This window comes from Kryptolebias marmoratus, linkage group LG10 (assembly GCF_001649575.2).
Source record: "Kryptolebias marmoratus isolate JLee-2015 linkage group LG10, ASM164957v2, whole genome shotgun sequence".
In the NCBI taxonomy this organism is placed as follows: Eukaryota; Metazoa; Chordata; class Actinopteri; order Cyprinodontiformes; family Rivulidae; genus Kryptolebias; species Kryptolebias marmoratus.
Window position 1 is genome coordinate 15,623,752 of NC_051439.1, and position 19,218 is coordinate 15,642,969.

The 19,218-nt window shown below is 41.4% G+C and overlaps 1 protein-coding gene across 2 annotated transcripts in view; it reads right to left on the reverse strand.

The window, feature by feature from the left end:
- LOC108236275 (AT-rich interactive domain-containing protein 1B) overlaps positions 1-19,218 on the reverse strand; it is a 156,158-nt gene that overhangs the window by 46,343 nt on the left and 90,597 nt on the right. For both annotated transcript variants that reach the window (XM_017416831.3, XM_017416840.3), the window contains exon 5: positions 2,501-2,792. In XM_017416831.3, the coding sequence (XP_017272320.1) occupies positions 2,501-2,792 (292 nt within the window). The remainder of the gene's footprint in view (positions 1-2,500; positions 2,793-19,218) is intronic.

Genomic DNA, 19,218 nt, shown 5'->3' on the forward strand with positions numbered 1-19,218 from the left:
GGGGGGGGGGGGGGGGGGATATTTTTAAATATTTTCTTATTAATCACGTCCCAGCGATCGGTTTCGCTCCCCATCTTTGCCACCTCATTCTGGATTCTTGTCATGATTCTTGGCACGAGCGCCTGAAAAACCACTGTCCCAGTTTTTCATTAGCGTCAATCACTCCGGTAAGCGGCTGAGGAGAGAAGAGGGAGAGGAAGAGGAGGAGGAGGAGGTGTTGGATCTCACTCCAGACACTTTGCCCCTCCTTGTCGGAGTGACTGGCAGGTCTGAGACATGCTGATGGGCCAGTCAGCCACTCACTCAGGAAGAGTGCTGGCAGGATGTCATGGAGGCCACACACACACACGCGCACACACAAGTTTACAAGAACGTTACAGGCAAATCAAACCCTCATTTATTTATAATGCTCAGTGTTTATCTAAATGCTCTGCTATAGCCTCAGGGGACAGACAGATACTCTGCATTGTCTGATAGTCCTGTTACTTTCTTCTTTTTTTCTGCCATGATTTAGATAAGGCTACAAATCCACTCAGAGTGGAGAGAAAATGGCATTCAGACATGAATGCTGGTGTGATCCACAGGTAGTCAGAGGAGTATAAAAATTCCCCCTACAATGTAAGGAGAGGTTTTTACAATCCAGTGATCAAAGACTTAAATCTTTACAACTCAGCTTCAGAAAACTGGGTGGAAAATGAAATAAAAAATGTTTCATAAAGTGCTCTGCATCATGCAAGCAAAATCCTTCAGCTGTCTGAATTAAAATTTTAAATGGACCAGAGATATCAAAGACTAGATATGCAGGATGGATATCATTTGGTCTTCCGTTGCAGTGCGTTCTCCTCGTCGTCTTTTGTGCAAACTGGCAGAATGGAAATTAATCTAGATGGATTATACAGCGATTTGAAGATGCTGAGAAGAAAAACGGGACACTATAAAGCAAAAATGTTGCATTAATGTCATGCATTAATGATAATCATGCTAATTAAGATACTGATTAAGGCAAAGTTTTTCAATAATCTGGTATTGTTTTATAATTCTCAATATATATATATATATATATATATATATATATATATATATATATAGTTTAGTGCTGCTTTACTTTACTGCCAGCCATAAGCACATCATCAGACAGATATTTCTATATTTATTTACTGTTTTAATCTTAATGACTTGTGCTTTTATGTTTTTATGTCAAACGCATCATTCAAGAGCCACTTATAATTTTATTACATTTGTACACAATGACCATAAAGGCTTTCTAAATCAGATTTTATGTTTACATTTCGAACACTGTGATGATGCAGATGCTTTTTTTTCACACAATTTATTTCTGCAAAGCCAAACACTACATTTAGACCTTGCACTGCAATTTGTGGAATTGTTTTGATCCGTTGATATTCTCATCAGGGTCATTTTGCAACATAACATTTTTAAAGTCTCCTTTAAATGCACATATTTAAAAAACAAACAACAATAGTGAATAAATGAGAAGGTCAAATAGAAATGTGAAGTGATTACTGTGATAGACTTTCAGAAGCAACAAGTGTAGTAATCATACAGACATAAAGATGTCAAGTATCTTTTGTAAACAAACAAACAAAACAGAGAATAGGTTTGGTCTTCATCACACAACGAACTTTAGGCATTTTGACCTTAAACACGTTGGTTGGAAACCTAAAAATTGATTCCAAAACGGGAAATGTAGTGATATTCATTGAAACAAAGGGCAAGTTTTAAACCCACCTGAGCAGAGAGCAGATCAGGTGCTGAGTTGGTGTGAAAATGTCACAGCAGGAGTTTTTCATCATCTGTCAAATCCAACAGATCTTACCTGGCTGCGCTGGCTGGGAGATGTTATGACAGTATTTTTTTTTAATTTGCTTTCCAACAGCAGTTCCCAGTTTGGTAGCAATAAAAATTAGCATTAAACCAGTAAAGCCGTTTTTGTTAAGCAGGGAATCTTACACGACGACCTTAAATGTAAAACACTTCTAAGAGCACGTCTTGGCAGTGATGGTTTTAAATGGTTTTGACAGTTTTAATTATAGCCCGCCCCCTGAAGGGAAGGGAGAGTCATAATGTTTGTTTGTCTGTTCCGTTAGCAAAACATCTCACAAATCCATACATGGATTTTAATGAAATTTTTGATCACTGGATGTACATTTACAACTGATTAGCTTTTTTACTCAACTAAAGTCAAGATGGCTGCCACAGCCAAAACTCTAACTCTAAAACTAAGCTACAGTTCAGTGTCACTCTAGCTGAAATGTATGCTGAATACATACTTCAAATGCAAACAAATCACATAAGATGTCACATTATTGGATGAGATTGCACATAATGTTTACCAAAATGGCCAGAACTCCCAACACAAGATGATCTTTGTTAAAAACTCTGGCGTGAAAAGTGATATGCATTCCTTCGATGAATGCTAGGCCTTTAATATTTGTCGTGCTCTGATTTCAACTTTTTAAGAGTCTGAAGGGAGCCTTACCTGGCACAGTGCTGTTAGCAGGAGAGATGGGCCCTGAACCCGACCGGGACTGCTGGGACTGAGTGGAGCCCGCCGGGGAGCCCACGGGGGAGGGAGAGGGCCCGCTCCTCTGGCTGGGGAGGTGAGGGGAGGCGTGAGGGGAAAAGGGGGACTGTCCCTGGTTACCAGTGCCTCCCTGCTCCCCTTGGCTACCGCTGCTGTTGCTGCTGTTGGAGGATCCGGCAGCGCTAACGGCTGGGCCCAGACCAGCCTCAGTCCCAGTGGGGAGGTCATCAATCGAGCCAGACAGATCCTGGAACAGAAGAGGAGACTTCCAGTGAGTATGTATGAGAATCATCCAAGCATTTGATGAGAGCTGACAAGCAGCAGGTGGCAAATTTAAATGTAAGCTCAAGCAAGCACATAATTTTCCCAGAGCACATTATGTCATAATGAAGCTGCAAAACCGCAAACGTTATTAGAAAACATGAAACAAATTTCTGATGCTTTCAGAAAGATCAAAAATATTTTAATATGAAAGGTTTGCTTTAAATGTGCGGAAACAGGAGTTTACTTTTCCATGACCCACTTCATCTTTGAGAAAATATCTTTATGGTTTTAGTGACAGTGGTAAATGTGGCAGAAAAGCCCAAACCTCCCACAGAAAAAAGCCACTACACTGGCTGCTGTGGTAAAAATAAATTGTAATGGGCTTTCATTCAGACCAAGGGTGAGTTCATATTACAGTTTCAATTCCCCGTGGTGAGAACTGTGTATTTATGTGTGTGTGTACTTGGTAGGTAGTCCCCCTTCTAAAATGATTCCAGGGAATTCCCAATAATATCTCTGAGAGAGACCATGACTACATAAAAGTGTGGATACTGGAGGAAGCACAGAGTGGATGTGAAAGTGATGAGATAAAACGCGATGGCTGCCCACCGACCACACATCACACACATTTGCAGAACAGTGGCTACAGCTCAGCAGTACATGACAACGGGGGGGAAATGACCTGGAAATGACCCCAGTTTTCTGGCTGGTGCCCACTTGAGGGGAAAAAGGAAGCATTGTGGGTGTATGCCAGCTGATCCTACCTGCTCTACCAGGCCTGTTCCACCTGAGACCTAAGCAGCCATCACTGTCACTACAGATATGTCTGCAGAGACTTTTTTTTGTGTGCAGACTTAAAACTTTTAATGTAGCAAAACACTTCTTTTTTTTTTTTACAGATCATTCATTGAGTCTATTTATTTTGTATCTTGGTATAGTAACATCTAAATGCACAACTAAACGTCTCTGCCTGGTTTTGTAAATACAGCCAGTAAAAAAACTGGAATGCAGCTTCTGTCCTTGTCAAAAACTTGGAACAAACAATTAGTAAGGAAGGCAAGGTCAGTTTTAGCAGCAATCACGACCCTCTAAAGGAAGAATTAAGTCTTCTATTATCTGGTGAACGGTACAAGCTACCTGGGGTAATAGGTCTAAAATTTCACTTGTTCCAAGAGTAATAAATGCATTTAATGAACTAAACGCTTTGTGGTGTTTGAAGTTGCCAGTTTTTTATTTATTTTATTAAGATGAAATTTTTAAGTGAGCACACGTTTGTGGCTGGACTTGGTTATTCCATTTGTATCTTGTCTTGCGTCTGTGTGTCATTTTAACCACTGCTGTAAACCAAACTTCCCCCTGAGGGACAGTAAAGATCTGAACTCAACTGTGCCACACAGAGCATACCAAAAGATACAAAATGGAAATAAACCTTGCTCTGCACATATAGAATGGGAAATATGATTCTGTTTAATTCAAAATAGTTTTTTTGCATTCCTGTTGTCCAGTAATTACTTTGGTGCCAAAAGAATTAGGCACTTTTTAATGGGCAGTAGCTAAAAATTGACTTAAAACAATAGTTCAGATTTGTTGAAGCAGGCTTCTGTATAAATGTTTTCAAACATTTACTATCTTACCTGTTGTAACTAAATCTCTGAATGACCTCAGTTTGGAGAAATAAAGTTTGATTCTGAGCTAATGGTTTGTCTAAGCAAGGCCAAGACCAAAGTGGATTGCTGTCGTCTTAAAATAACTTAAATCGAAAAAGCTCAATAGCTCATTAGCTCATCAATTTGGTCAGAATTAACCATCAGTTCTTCAAACCTTTCCACAGACTTCAACCATGTGTTCAAAGGTTTGAACTACTGCTTTAAAGGTAGCTCTAATTTGCATTTTCGTCATGTTTTATTAAATTTTGACTGTAGATTTAAACAGTATGAAAATTTTTCATTTTAAGAATTTAATCTAAACAAACAGTTCATGCTTCGCCTGAACAAATATCAGCCAAAACTCTGACAGCTCTGATACTGTGTCAGTTTGGTGTTTTTACACTTTTCACATTACATGACCACAATACATTTCCACATAAATAAGGAGACAGGCATCCCCCAGTTTCTCTCCATTCATTGTGCCTGGCTTAGCTGGTGGAACAGACAACCAGTCAGTGTGGCAGCCTGTCCACGCCTGCTTGTTTTGGTTAATGCGATCTCGATTGTGACACATAAGGCTTTTGTTTTCCATCATGCTGCTGTGAGTGCCCACCCGCTCTGCCAGCCTGCCAGTCTGTCGCCTGGCATTATGTACCTTCGCTCCGCTGAGCACACTTGCTTTCCTTCCTCTCTCTTCCTCACCCATGGTACCACACTTTGCCTCAACCAATCAAGTCACCCATTGCTTTGAGCTGACTGATGTCACACACTGTCTCCACCAATAAGAGTGAATGTTTTTTCTTTTGTTTTTTTTAAACCCACCGGCTGCTTTGGGTGCATGCTATTTGACACGGAGGGGTTACCATGAGAGTCAGTGTAACCGTGGCTTTTCCAAAACACTGGGTGCCAGCCGGATGTACGCCTAGGTTGTTAACCTACAGGCTAATTGTGTGAATGGTTCGGAATAATTGCATTTCACCTAATTGGGTGCCGTTGCCAGCTTTTCCTGTGGCAGTTTAGGGGTGGTAAAATGTGTACCAGTAATTCGTTTAGAGGCTGTTAGGCTCATTTGGATTATACACACACTTGAGCACAGCTGTGCGGCCTAAGACCAAAAAAAGTAGCTGCACTATTTAACATGCAGAGGTGCTTAACGCCCATAGGCTTTAAATTGCAAATACCCCACAAATAGAAATGTTATGATGCATAAACATATATTCAGTTGCTGTTAAGTGACCACAGAGCGTTGTTACCTGGCTAACAGTCTGCTATACAGTCATGCAGAAAGAATTAAAGCCAGCTAACCAGCTCGCTGCAGATCTCAGGATCCAAACACCCAACAATCTGAGGGCCCCCATCCAAAGTGGCCCAAATCCAATTTGTTAGGCTCGGGGCTGCAAATTGCTCTGTGCATTGAGTCTCCAAATAGCTGTCAACCACTCCCACTTGGCGTCCTTTATCGCTTAATTCGCTCCTGGAGCATGTAATTGTCATAATAAGAAAAATATTGAGGTGATAATAACCAGTTACTTTGAGATGCCCCCCGCCCGACTCAAGATGCACACACACACAGTCACATTTACACACATAATGGGTCGACTACATATTTCACACAACATTGGAGAGGCAGTCGCTCGTGACCCTTCACCTCGCTGGTGTTGGCGCCAGCCTGCACCCTCGTTTAGTGCTCCTCTGTTTGTGTGTGTGTTACAGGAAAGAAGGCTGCTGGGCTGTCACAGCAAGACACGCATGAGCACTGATGTGACTGAGGGGACAGATGAGGCTTTCTACACACACACACAGTCACCATTCTACTCCTCATTCATACTACTAACCCCACACACAAACACACACACGCTGGCAGGATATAAGGCATCAGTGTTAAGCAGGGAGCTGTCACATCCAGCAGACTGTGGGCCTTCTCCCCTGACCACGGTACTGATGTTGTCTCCTCTCACTGCACTCTGGGAATTAATCAAAGTTGCTATGGTGGAAGGCATCAAGTGTGTGTGTGTGTGCAGAAGTGCTTCTCAGTCTAGACAGGGAGGAGCCAATAGCTGCAGCTTCCTATGAGGTCCAGGAAGAGGGACCAACTTCTCCCTTTTCTCTCATTCTTCATCTCACACACAAGTGTCTATTTTCTGTCTGTCTCAGTCAGAGGCAGAGTATGGCTGAGGGCTCGGCATCAGATGGTTAGCCAGCTAACTAGAGCCTGAAACACAAACACAAATACGTCAACCGAGCAGTCAGGGGCAGAACTCTAAAGCAGCCTCCCTTACAGCTCCTCACAAACAAAACACTGGCTTCTCTTTACATACTTGTAACACCAAAACTTGTGTAACACATTATAAAATAATTAAGTCTAATAATTTGTCAAAAGATCTACAAAATGCATGGTTTTGCTGTCAAAAAAAAGCTCAGTTCACTCCTCTGCAAACAAGTACAATTGATCTAATTTTTCAGATATCTGTAGCCATAAATATAGATAACTTTGACATGACTTAATGTTATGAGACACATTGTTCTCTTGCACAATGAAAGGGAACTGAATTTTCTCTGGGCGGCTCAGTCTAAAAAAAAAAAAGACATTTAAAAAATTCTTCAACAGCGTTCCTGGTACTATAGATAATTGCAGATCAGCTGTCAGCTGTGTTAATGGGGATTCTTTTTGTTTCTGGAAATTATTGCTATGTTTGAATTCCACTTTTTAAGGCTGTAAGGGCACCATTTAGTTCCACTGTATTAGGGAGGGCTCCACAAAATATATGCAGATGGGGATTTTGCACCTTATTTCTTACAACTGGTATTTATCTAAAATCTGAAGTGTTATTTTGATTTTGCACTTTAATTTGCTTGTCCAGCATCTTCCACCACAGATGCAGAAATATCTTAGCTATTACTTTATCTCAAAAGTAGATAAAAAAATACAGCAATTTATATTTGATGACTTTCCAAAAATGCTCATTAAGGTCCACAATTCTGCATCCTAGCGTCTTACTAAACATCTTATTTCTCTCATACCTCCCACTTTTTATGACACCATTCTGAATTCTGAAATTTTAAGATTCAGTTCAGGATCCTCCTCACCTAGCAGTTGTTTTGTTTGGGTCTCATTTCATTTTGTTGCTCGTGTTTAAGGAGAAAAGTGAATTGTGCATTTGTTGTTTTAGCCGTCAGTCAGGTCAACAAATCCTTTAAAGTGTTTAAACCTTTAAAGTGTTTTTATGTTGAACTTTACCCATCTATATTCTGCTTCATATTGGGTTTTTTTTTTTTTGCACGTAATACTCTCAATAAATGCTCAGCTCAACTGTTGTGTAAAGCACTTTTTAAAATCTATGTTGGAAAAACAAACCTATAAGTTACTGAGAACTGTCTCCTCGCAGCTGTTGTGCACAAAAATACTTTTAAATGAAAACATAAGCAAGTGAGTATTATTTTAAGTTATATTTTCCTTGTATGTCTTCACATGTTTCAAAAACCCCATTTCCATTTCAAATGGTAAAATTCATAATTTTTCACAAATCACAAACAGACTCAACTCCCCTTTGCTGTGATGCAGTATACACAAGAAAAAAACACCTCAATGAGCTCAATAAGGGCAGTTTTATTCTCAGTTTCTCTTCTCTAGGTAAATATAATGATGCAAACTGTAATTAACTCCAATAGCTATCGTTTGTAGGCCTGAGGGACAGATCTTCTTGTGGCAGCGCTGCACTCATTTATTGGCTCTGGCCGTTGTACTTTCTGTTTTTATGATGCACTGGAGACGACGAGAAAATGCTATTACAAAGATGTTTTCCTTTAAATTCCCTCCGCCCCCCTCCGAACCGTCGATTGAGGCAAAAGAACCAAATGAAATGCCATGCAAATGAATCCAAATGGACTGCTGAATGTCTCCGAGTGTGTGTATGTTTTAAAGAGGGTTTAATGCAATGCCCCATGCAGAGCACCAACTGTAATACCCTTCAAAAAGTGCTATTAAGCACTGAAAAAAAGAGAAGAAATGAAAACCAGTGAGAGACTTTGTGGAGGAGGATTTCACAAGACGCCCTCATAATAGTTTCTTTCTTTTAATGTCAATCAGCTGGAATGTTTACCAAGGCAGGAGCGATAATGATAATTAGTGTTCATGATGATGAGAATTGATAGAAATTATGGTTATTTAAACTATAACACTCATCAGAATGTGCCTGATAACAGACAGCAAAGCACATCTCACAAACGCTTCAGTATTTGTTTTTTGTTGTTGCTTAGAGTAAGTAGAACTGTGCAAACATGCTTCGATGCCGTATGCATTTGCTATAAAGAGTGTCAGTGCATCTACAAAAGGGAAATGTGAAGATAAGATTTTCTGGCACCTTTAGAGAACCTCTGAAATGTTTTTTTTTGAGGTGAGGAGGCACAAGAGAGACTCCAAACACAGGCAGGGGGAATTTCAGCAAACCAAGATGAGACACTCAGCGTGCTTGCCAAGAACCCGAGCATCCAGCAAGCGATCAAGCATGTTAACATGCCAACCCGCGGACCTTTATATTGTCCACTGAGCTTCAAAAGAAAAAAAAGTCTGTCTATCTCAAGGGTCTCAAGTTTTTAAACTCCATTTAAGTCTAAAGGCATGAGTGGCCCACTGAGAAACAGAACAGGAGAGGTTAAATTTTATATTGTGTTAAATCTGGTAAATGACCACAGTCATGCTGCTATTCTAAGTGCTCCACATTGCAGACACTAAAAGCACTGTAGGAGTTCAGTATGACTGAAAGAGACTGGGTTTCACTGTTTGGCATGGTTTAAACATGTGTAAAAGCAAAGAATTTGCAGAATTTATTTTTATATGCAGCCTATTTTTTAAAGCCTAAATAGGAAAAAAGATAATAGTTAATACCATATGTACAGTGTCCAAAGGAAACAACACCACATTATGGGATGCTGTTTTGAACACAAGAATTTGTTATTACATTTAGTCTCTTTGAAAGATTAGAAGAAAATCTTTGATTTTGTTCAGAGAAGGAGATCCACAGCAGCAATAAAAAGCAAATGTGCTTTTCTTTTCAAATCTGCTTCTGTGCACTACAGAAAGGCCAATCTTTGGATAATACTTTTTGATCCAACAAGTAGAAAAGAAAGCACACCGTGGTTTTTTTCTACCATCAATGCTAAGATAAAAAAACCTCAGAGCGATCCCGGAGTCAAGCGGTGGGTCAAACAGCTGCGTGGACACCTGACTCATGGTTCTAAAAGATTCACTACATCAGTTGATAATGCTAACAGCAACTCTGCAGAACTGGTAATTATTGCTTGTTCTTGAACAAGGGGGCTCCTTGAGCGATAACTGCCCTGGCTTTTAAGCCTTTTGTAGCGAGGAGATATGAGTACGTTGAAGGAGTACGTTTGAGGAATTATTACCCCTAAGCTGTTGGAGACGACGATCCAAATCTGGAACTGCTCGTCTCCAAACCAGAGGAATTAGTGCAGCAGAGTTTTGCTCTTTCATAACGCTTCTTCATTGTTACCTGCACCCAAAATAATGACACCTAAATGACCAGAACAAAGTTTAGGTTCCGAAATAAACATGGAGATTGGCCCTTATTTGAACTTTCAGTTGTTAAAAACCTCGAACTTCATCCCAGCTTGCCCACAAGATCCAACCTTTCACTTGCTAAGTTGGATCACTGCTATTCTAGTTTGAAGAATGTGTTTCCTTTCATTTAAGACGCCACATTTATCCAGGCAAAGCAGAAGGGCCGAGCCTGCTTATTTTCTTAGCTGTTGAAACTTTTCAGCATTCATTAGTCCGCAAAGGGTCTTCGCACTTTAGCTTTTAATGCACAAGCCGACCACTCACCGCCTTCCCCTACACCAACACACACTCAGTCTATTTGTTCTGCTCGTATTGGTTCCGCTAATGTTTTTATTTATGGCATTCCAGCATGACATCCCGCCATCCGCCCACCCCCTCCTCACCTCTCCACTCACCCAAGAGAGAGCTGAAAAACAACACGTGACATAGAAAGTGCGAGAGGGTGTGTGTGTGAGTGTGTGTGAGATGGAAGGAGAGGAGCAAAATAAAATAAATAAAGGGCCCAAATTCCTCATTTCTAATTCAACTGCTCGTTCAGCTTAACCTCTCTCTCCTCAGCAATTAAAGCGCACGCCACATCCTTCACGCTGCGTACAGCCGAGGCTAAATAATGCAGGGGGCATCCAGCACCCGCATCCTTTATCATCCCAAATGACAGCCATTTGCATATCTCCCCAGTCAATTAGAGCGCGGCGGAATAATCAGCCCATAATTGGGGGAGAGCGTTGGTAATCACCCGCCCTGGCACACCGACAGGGCCATTGGAGGAGTGAAAGGAGGGGGGAAAAGGTTTTGTGTAGGGGCTAAATGCGTGTGTGTGTGTGTGTGGGTGTGTGTGTCACAGGAAGACAGTCCACCTGAGTGCAGACTTCACTTCAAACTAACACGTCTAAACAACCACTCTAACTTTCCCTGGTTCCCTCTTACGCTCGCTCTTCCTCCCCATCTTTACTAATTTGCAAGTACAGGCTTCCTCAGCCCATTTGACTCCAGAACATCATTTCTATGCAACATATTTTTATTAGAATGGGTCAGCAAGGAACCTTTATGGCATGAAACAGGGATACATAAGTGACAGGTTTCATTACCGAGGCCATTCAGTCTCAAACATGATCTGATATTACTTTATCCCCATTCACAAATACCATCTTCTGCTTCGCTCTGTTATTAACAGGGATGACAAACTTTTCTATAAGCAATTGTTTTGGACAAACATAACAAATTAGCTCCTTAGAAATAATATAAAGCCTGAAATTTCTTGACTCGGGGAAACAAAGAAGAGCTACATGCTTTTTCTGTTTGTAAGTCTCATGTGAGACCTAATAAATTCATAGTCTGTTCCTTTCAAACAACAACAAAGTGAAACATTAAGAACAGACAAGAACAATAAGAAAAAGAGCGTGCTCAGACACCGGGGTGGGGTGGGGGGGGAAATCCCCACTTGTCCTCTTTAGATGCGGACAATCAGAGCCGCTTCATGGGAAGTTTTCAGGGCATCTTTGAAGTGCAGTATCTGCGCAGCCTCTGTGCTTCCTGCCGAAAAGCGAATGACCATTTTTTGTCAAACAATGTTTCCTTTAATACACTGTAACCTCCATTCCTCAAATGCTTTTGGTGCCGTCCTCTGAACATGACAAATAAAAGGACGACTTGAGAGAGGAAGAAAGAGTGAGGAAGGGGGGGTTGAGAGTAATGGGTGCGGTGGAGGTGAGTGTGTGTGTGCGTGTGTGAAGGAACATCAGAGAAACACCGGCAAGGTTAGTTCCCATCTGCAGCTCCATCCTTTTGTGTCTCTCCAGCTGCTTTCTTTTCCCTCATGCTTTTGTATTCACTTTACCCAATCCGGTTCAATGTTAGCCAGCGCTGCCTCTGTGGGGTTTTAGCCTCACTGTTGCTTTGGAGAGATGAAACGCACGCCACTCACTTCTGCTTGACAGAAGTGGCGAGAAATAAAAAAAAGAAGGAAGTAAGAGACTGGAAGGACAGCATGGGGAATGATAGTGATGATCTGCCTTGATTTAACCGGTAAACAGAGCTTCAGTCTGTTAAAGACAAGAGGCGAACCAGAGCGACACTGAGGTGAAATAGCTGAAACACAAACAACAAGGAAAAAAAAAGCTGCTTTTGAAGAGTAAAGTCAACAGAAAGGCAAAGAGTGGCACGATTCTTTAAGCAACTGTCCACAGAGGGAGGAAACATTGATTTCCTTTTTACTCTTTTTCTCTCTCCCCCTTTTAAATAAAAGGGGGTGTCTTTCTCTGTTAAAGCCTCCCATTCCACTGTTCTCGGGGGATCTGTGGCATTTCCTGCCAGCCTGTCTGCCCTGTTCTGTTCTGCAGAGACTTATGCATCACTGTCAAGACGACTCAGATCAAAAGAGGAGGAGTGGGGAGAACGCAAAGAGAGAGAAGAGGGGGGGTTTGATTAGTGCACTGCAAAAAGCTTCCCCATTGGAAGATCCGCCTGTCTGAGTGTCCGCCTCGGTAATCCATCAGCATGAGCTGCTGATCGATAATGGGAGTGGTGAATTTTGAGATGTATCTTATCGTTATCTGTCTGCATTAAGGGTACAGTTCTGAAAAATTTGAATTTAAATTTGCATTTACCCTTACCCTTTTTGGGGGGATGAGGGGTGCTTAAAATAAGAAAAATGTAAGCCCTCCCCAACAACATTTTACTCTAGTATTGCCTGATCGCCCTAATAAAGTATTTGACTTTCATTTACTGTTAAACAAATGAGAAAAACACAAACACGCTCGCTCTCGTACAAAGAATGCCTCCCTGGTAGCGCTCCGAGGACACACCTCGCCATCAACGTCAGCCCACATTTCAGAACGCTCAAACAAACTTTTTAGCAGCGCAAAACAAATTGGGCTCACCATCAAAGAGACTTTTCAAAAAGCCATTTCTCTATGCCAGTTCAAAAGAACCCCTGGTTGGTAAACAAGCACGGAGAATTCACAGCGCAAGATATTGTAGGAGGTACAAACGGCTGGAGCTTCACCACAACAAAGGCAACAGAGCAGGAATGGAGGGGTGTAATTCATCACACACTCAACAAAAGCAAGTGTGACTGACTGTCCGTGACCAAAGAAAACTTTTTCTTAATTAGAGAATCCTTTTTTCTTAAAATCCACTTTATTCGTTGTTTTTCCCTTCAATTTCTTGCTACTTAGTTTACTCTTGTCCTCTTCACCTCCTCTATAATATCCGTCTTTTCTCTTTTTTCCTCCCCTCTTTCTACTCCTGCAATCATTTGTTCATTTAAAACACTAAAGTATTTCAACCTCTGACTTAAATTAAAAGCAATCTGGAGCTGCAGGCGAAGAGAGAGTGAAGGGGAAGAAAAGACTAAAGAAATGGAGCTAAAAGGGAAGAATCGGGAGGTTAGGAGGAGGGGGAAAAAAAAACCTCGGGGTCCTTTATGGCTTGAGAGATTTCTTAACAAACAGAAAATAGACGGACAGAGGCCTTGCTCCGCATACCATTTTTCCATCTACCTCGGGCAAAATCTCATTTGTCAGGGATTCAGCTGAAGACCAGAGGATAGAGAAAAAGAGATCGAAGGAGCGCAGCAGATTCGAGCCCGCCCCTCCATCGAGCCGTCATTAGCTATGCACAAGACAAACTGCTGACACGAAGTCACACAGCGTGCTGAGCAGGGGCTTGTGGGTAGGCAGGAGGAATCTATCCCTCCATCCCTCCACCTGTCTATCGACTTCCCTGGCTCTCCCTAGTCTGCCTCCGGTTTTTGCAATTACAATCAAACGGCAGCATCCAGGCCCCGGAGCTCTGACTGACGGCTTGGATTAACCGAGATGTGGAGAGGCCTTGGGATGATGTGTGTGTGTGTGTGTGTGTGTGTTTCTCGGCCTGTCAGCAGCTCTGCTCATGTGTGTGTCTGTAGCATCGTTTTGTATGTGCAGCATGTTTCACCATCAGCATTGATGTGTGCGTTTTCCGCATCTCTTCTCGTGTATCACTTGATTCCGTCTGCATATTTGTATGTACAGTGTGGGTTTATGGAAATGACAGGGAAGGTGTTATGTATGGATAAAAATGACAGTGAATCACAATGCAGTCATGCATTTTAATTAAATCCCACAGTGTGGAGCATTTGATATTCTTGGCCAGATTTTAAAATTTCCCCTTAATTTTTTTCTTTTTTCCAGGAGCATCTTAACAATTTTAGACAATTGAAAAGTACGCTCAGATATAATTTGCAGAATAATACATTTCCAAAAATGCCTTTCACTGACATTTTGTAGTAAGCCCTGAGCAGTAATTTGCAGAGCAATCTGGTTTCTGCTTTTGAAGATATAACAAACTGAGACAGGGGGAGAAATGTCATGAAAAGTGACAACACAACCAAATCTAAAATTTGACAATAAGGAAAGAAATCACAAAGCTGTCAGACATAAAAGAACAAGCACACACGCGTATACACCCTCTGAATTAGCTTCGCTGTTGCACTGCCACAGTCGAGCAGGCAAACATGCAGGCGTACAGAAAACTGCTCCTCAGAAGGCAGCAAATAAAGTGCGAGGAACAAAAACACGTCAATCTGCTTCGTCCAAAAAGAATCTGAGCTGCTCTGCTGTGTCCTCTGAGGGATTGTTTCTTTAACTCTTCCCTGCTCGACATCGACGTCATCCATCAAAGATGACAAATGTGACATGACAGGTCTGCTTGGGAAGCTGCAGTTGCTACAGAAAGAAAACTACAGCCTGCACAGTCTGCAAAATGGGGAAGTTTCTTAAAAACGACACAATTTAGATACTCTAAATAAAAGGGAAAACAATTTAGAAGAGGTCTAATTCACACACAAGACCTTTATAACATCTGAAGCAGTACAACTCTTGGAATAAAATAAAATAAAATCACTGTGCATTTGCTGCTTAGTTGCACCAAGTCTGGAAAGTTTTGTCCAAATATGACATCAAGTCTCTGAATTACTTTTAGGTACTTGAGTGAAACAGTTCCAGGGACAAGGACACAAAACACAATTTGTGACATCTGCAACAAAATTCCCAGAAAATGTTGGGGGAAAAAAAACGCCCCAGCATCTGAACACAGTTTATAAATATGCAATCTACACTTTGAGTCAAAACTCATATCAACCATCTATTGTGCATATTCACACCCTGATTTGAGATTGAAAGTCATTCTGTGTGCCCTTTCCCTCTCCGGAACGGAGACCAGCTAACCAACCAGAACGTCTTTCTGGAGCTTGAGAGCCAATGGTCGTTGGGCTGTGTGTGTGTGCATGGGTGTGTGTGTGATGTAAGCCCAGAGAAAGGAGAGGTGACAGCAGCGCGAGGCTGATCTAATAAAAGCGGAAGATGAAACGCTGTCAGATGCTGCGGCGAGCAGCTCACACGCCAGCAACGTTTGGTAAAACACACACGCGTCTCCTCCCAGAATGTCTCCTTTTGTTCACGCACACACACACATACAGAGATTCTGACACACATTTCTGCGTGATCGACAGTTTCATAGTGTCGTAGCCGAGGTGTTGGCCTATAAAAAGCAGTGCTGATATGATTTAATGGGCAAGTCTTATTATAAGACTGTCGCTGGGCCGGCGTAATCTGGCTAGCGCTCCAGGGCACAGCGCTGAGACACATGCACTACAATACTCCACAGCAGATAATATTGCTATGTGCTACGTTGCTATTATAAGACAGAGCCATTTGCCACCCTGATACAGTACGCTGCGTATGAGGCTGTCATTTGGGAAGGAGTGATTTATGACTGTGAGGCGGGAGAATAAAGACAGATTATTTTTATTCATGTATCTTTAGAGGCCAACTTCATTTCTCTTTTGTTTGCGCTGCACTTATTTTTACACTGAATCAAAGAGAAATCCTTGCAGACAGAACACTCACAGAACCATACGTGCCTTTGTGGCAGTCATATATATTAAATCTTTGTTGAATCTGACCCAGCCACTCCAAAACTGCACAATGTCACTCTGACATTGATTTGGAATCTGCACTTAATAGAACAAGATTTCTCTGCTAGTCGTCTTCCAGTTTTTTGCAGAGACTAAATTGCTATTAATTATAAATAGCGGAGCAGCTGTCTTAAAATATATGACATATCTGCTGGAGTATTAGAAACTGTGGTGATATTGCCTCTCCTGCCACTTTTAATATCAGCACCCTGGCTCCAATCACGGCCTAATAATGGATTCTCATTATGAGGTGTGTGTGTGTGTATGTGTGCGTGGGAGGGGGGTGGTGGGGGTGCTTCAATTTCACTACTTAAAAGCCACAGATGACACCTTGTAAAAAAGTTAATTTCATTTCAGACATTTGCGGAATGGGGCTGTAAATTTAAGCTCTTGAGGTGCACCATAGGGTTATCAGCTCCGATAATTGAGATATTGAGTAATTAGATGTAAGCAATTTATTACAAGTATAAATGCAAAGTAGATGAGGGGGGAGAAAGTTTAAATTTCGACAGACAACTGTGAGAGAAAAGGGAATGTTTTCAGAAAGCTTTGAGGTGTGAAGAGAGTTTTTTAGTGGCAGGAGGCCATTGTTTCCTGGCTGCAGTTGCGGAGTTCAACAGGAGATGGCGCTGTGTTTGCTGTGAGCACAGAGGAGAAAATTCAGAAGGGGGTGCGTTCAGGATCAGGCAAAATTCCTGATCGTTTCATAATGTGATTTTAACTGCTGACATGGACAGTTTTGACTGCAAGTCAACTTTAGAAAGTTGGAAAATCACAATAATCTATATGCCTTCTGACAGCTTTATTATTTATTACTCCTCATGGACAAATATGTACGTCATTCATCCAAGAGTTTATTAGAATATTTTTTCCACTAGGGTTTAAATCACTTAAGGTGATGACTATTTCCATTTAGATGTTTTGCATAAACACCACAAAACATAAGAAAAAAAGAGGAAAAAAAAGACCTCAGTCCACGGTCATTAAAAGACAAGAGAAAATCTCCTCTTTCTGGAGTCTTCCATGTCTGTCTCCCTTCCTCGTTCCCAAAGCCTTTTATTTCCCAGATGGCTCCTTTTTAATGTAAAACGGGAACAAAGGGAAGCGCTGCCAGATCTATCTTTAAACTGCTTTAATTTTTTCCTGTCAGATGAGATTGATTTCGGCGAAAGAAGAAAGAAGAGGAAGGTTTCCACCTGGCTCCCCTCTCACGTCGTACTCACAAATCCTCACTCTTCCTGTTACTCTGCGACCCCCCCCCCCACACACACACCACCAACCCCCTCTCTCTCACACACACACACACTTTTTTCTCTCTCATGGCCTCTGTCTTAATTTCACAGGGGAATCATTTGACAGATATTGCCCTTGAAGAGGCAGCCTGTGCCTCGCCACTGAGAGCAATGGGGGGTTGAGGGTTGTAGTGATGGAGGAGAGGAAGCCACAGAGTGAGAGTGATGGGGAGAATGAAGAAGAGGAGGGGGAGTGCAGGGTAAAAAGTTATTAAGTGGATGTGAAAATGCAGCGCAGCCAAAAAGGTTAAGTCTGGAATAGGAAATTAAAACTTGCATCGCTTTTGGCTTTAAATAGATTTGGTTTCATTATGGGCGCCAAGGCCAGTTAGAGTCAAATCCCTCTGGAGAGAGGGAGGGAAGGAAAAGGAGAGGAGGAAAAGAGACGATGACATGGGGGAGGCCGGCGAGAGAATACAGAACAATAGGAAAGCGGAAGGAGGCAGACTATCATGCAGTTCACATTCATTTTCAATCTCAGCCTGTTTTTTCCCAAACCCCCTTCCACAGTCAAGCGAATACCAATTCTACATACCATTACTGATTTAGTGCTTAGACTTTAAGTGGAATCCAAGGCTGCTGTGAAGACTGAATACAAAGAGCATGAATGGCATTGGCTAACAGGTGTGTGACCATTTTTCTCAATCCCTTTGTTTCTATTTGCATTGACATTTTACGAGTCTTTGGTGGCTGGAGTTAATTTTTTGACCCTGGAGCTTATGAAATCTGTGCAGACCTCTAGTTGTTTCTGCACTTTGCTTTTGTCAGATGGGAAAATGAGGAAACATGGGCCTTTTTGCAGCATCTTAAAAACTGGTTCATACATGAAATGCATGAAGTGAAGGACAAGAGCATTTTCCCATTACACTTTCAGCTCAAAGGGACCTGGCTTTAGTGGTTTGGTGGGTTTCATACCAACAGCACACACTTACACACACCTGCACAGGTTACACAGACTGACCCTCTCACGGCTCTTATTTATTGCCTTTGTGGTCTCCCAGGGAAGGACACAATAGAGAAGAGCTGTATAGATTGAAAGAAAATGGATGAAACTGAGGGGGAGGAAAGAATGGAGAAAAGAAAGGTTGGAGGGAAAAAAGCAGCCCTGAAAACCTGATAAAGACACTGAAACCGAGACATAAAACAAAAAGAGACTAAGGACACTGAGGAACCAGATGGATTCAAGGATTCAGGCATATGTGAAGAGCTTTATCATTTGCCACCTCTGGTCATGCAAGTAAACAGCAATACCAAAAACAAATCAGTGCATAAATTAACAATTCAAGGTGGTAATTGTTAGAAACATTAAGAGTTGGAGAATTAACTCAAAGCATGTTACATTTTGAAAAACTGCATATTTCAACCCTTCTGCATTAGATTATACTTCATACTCGTTTGAACTGAATTTAAATTGTTAAACTTTGCATGCACTGGGGTCCGACTTTTAGAATTGGATGTTGAACAATGAGTCAAAATTACACCTGTTCAGTTTAGGACTAATTCATGAATATGTGAAGAGTAAACGCTGAAGAACTTGTATTATTCTATAAAAAAGAAAGCTATATTACAGCAAATAAAGATAACAATAACAAAACACATTTTAAATTTAATGGTATAGTATATGAGCTGAAAAACACAAGGCGGACTAAAAAGTAGCAAGATTTGTCAGAAAATAAATGAACCAAAATTCAAAGTGACATTAACTTTGTGTCCCTCAGCAGTTTGTAGGATTCTCAGGCTTTGTGGCGTCTGGTTTTATCACTCTGTTTTGATGGGCTTTTTAACTAAAAAAAAAACAGTTTATTCAGTAGAAGAAAGTGTGTGGATGCTTGCATTAGAATCCATCCAAAATAATAATAGTAATAATAAAGGACCAGCATCATAAGGAAGAGAAGCCCAGAACAAATCAGATCACCTTGACAAAAAGAAGAAGA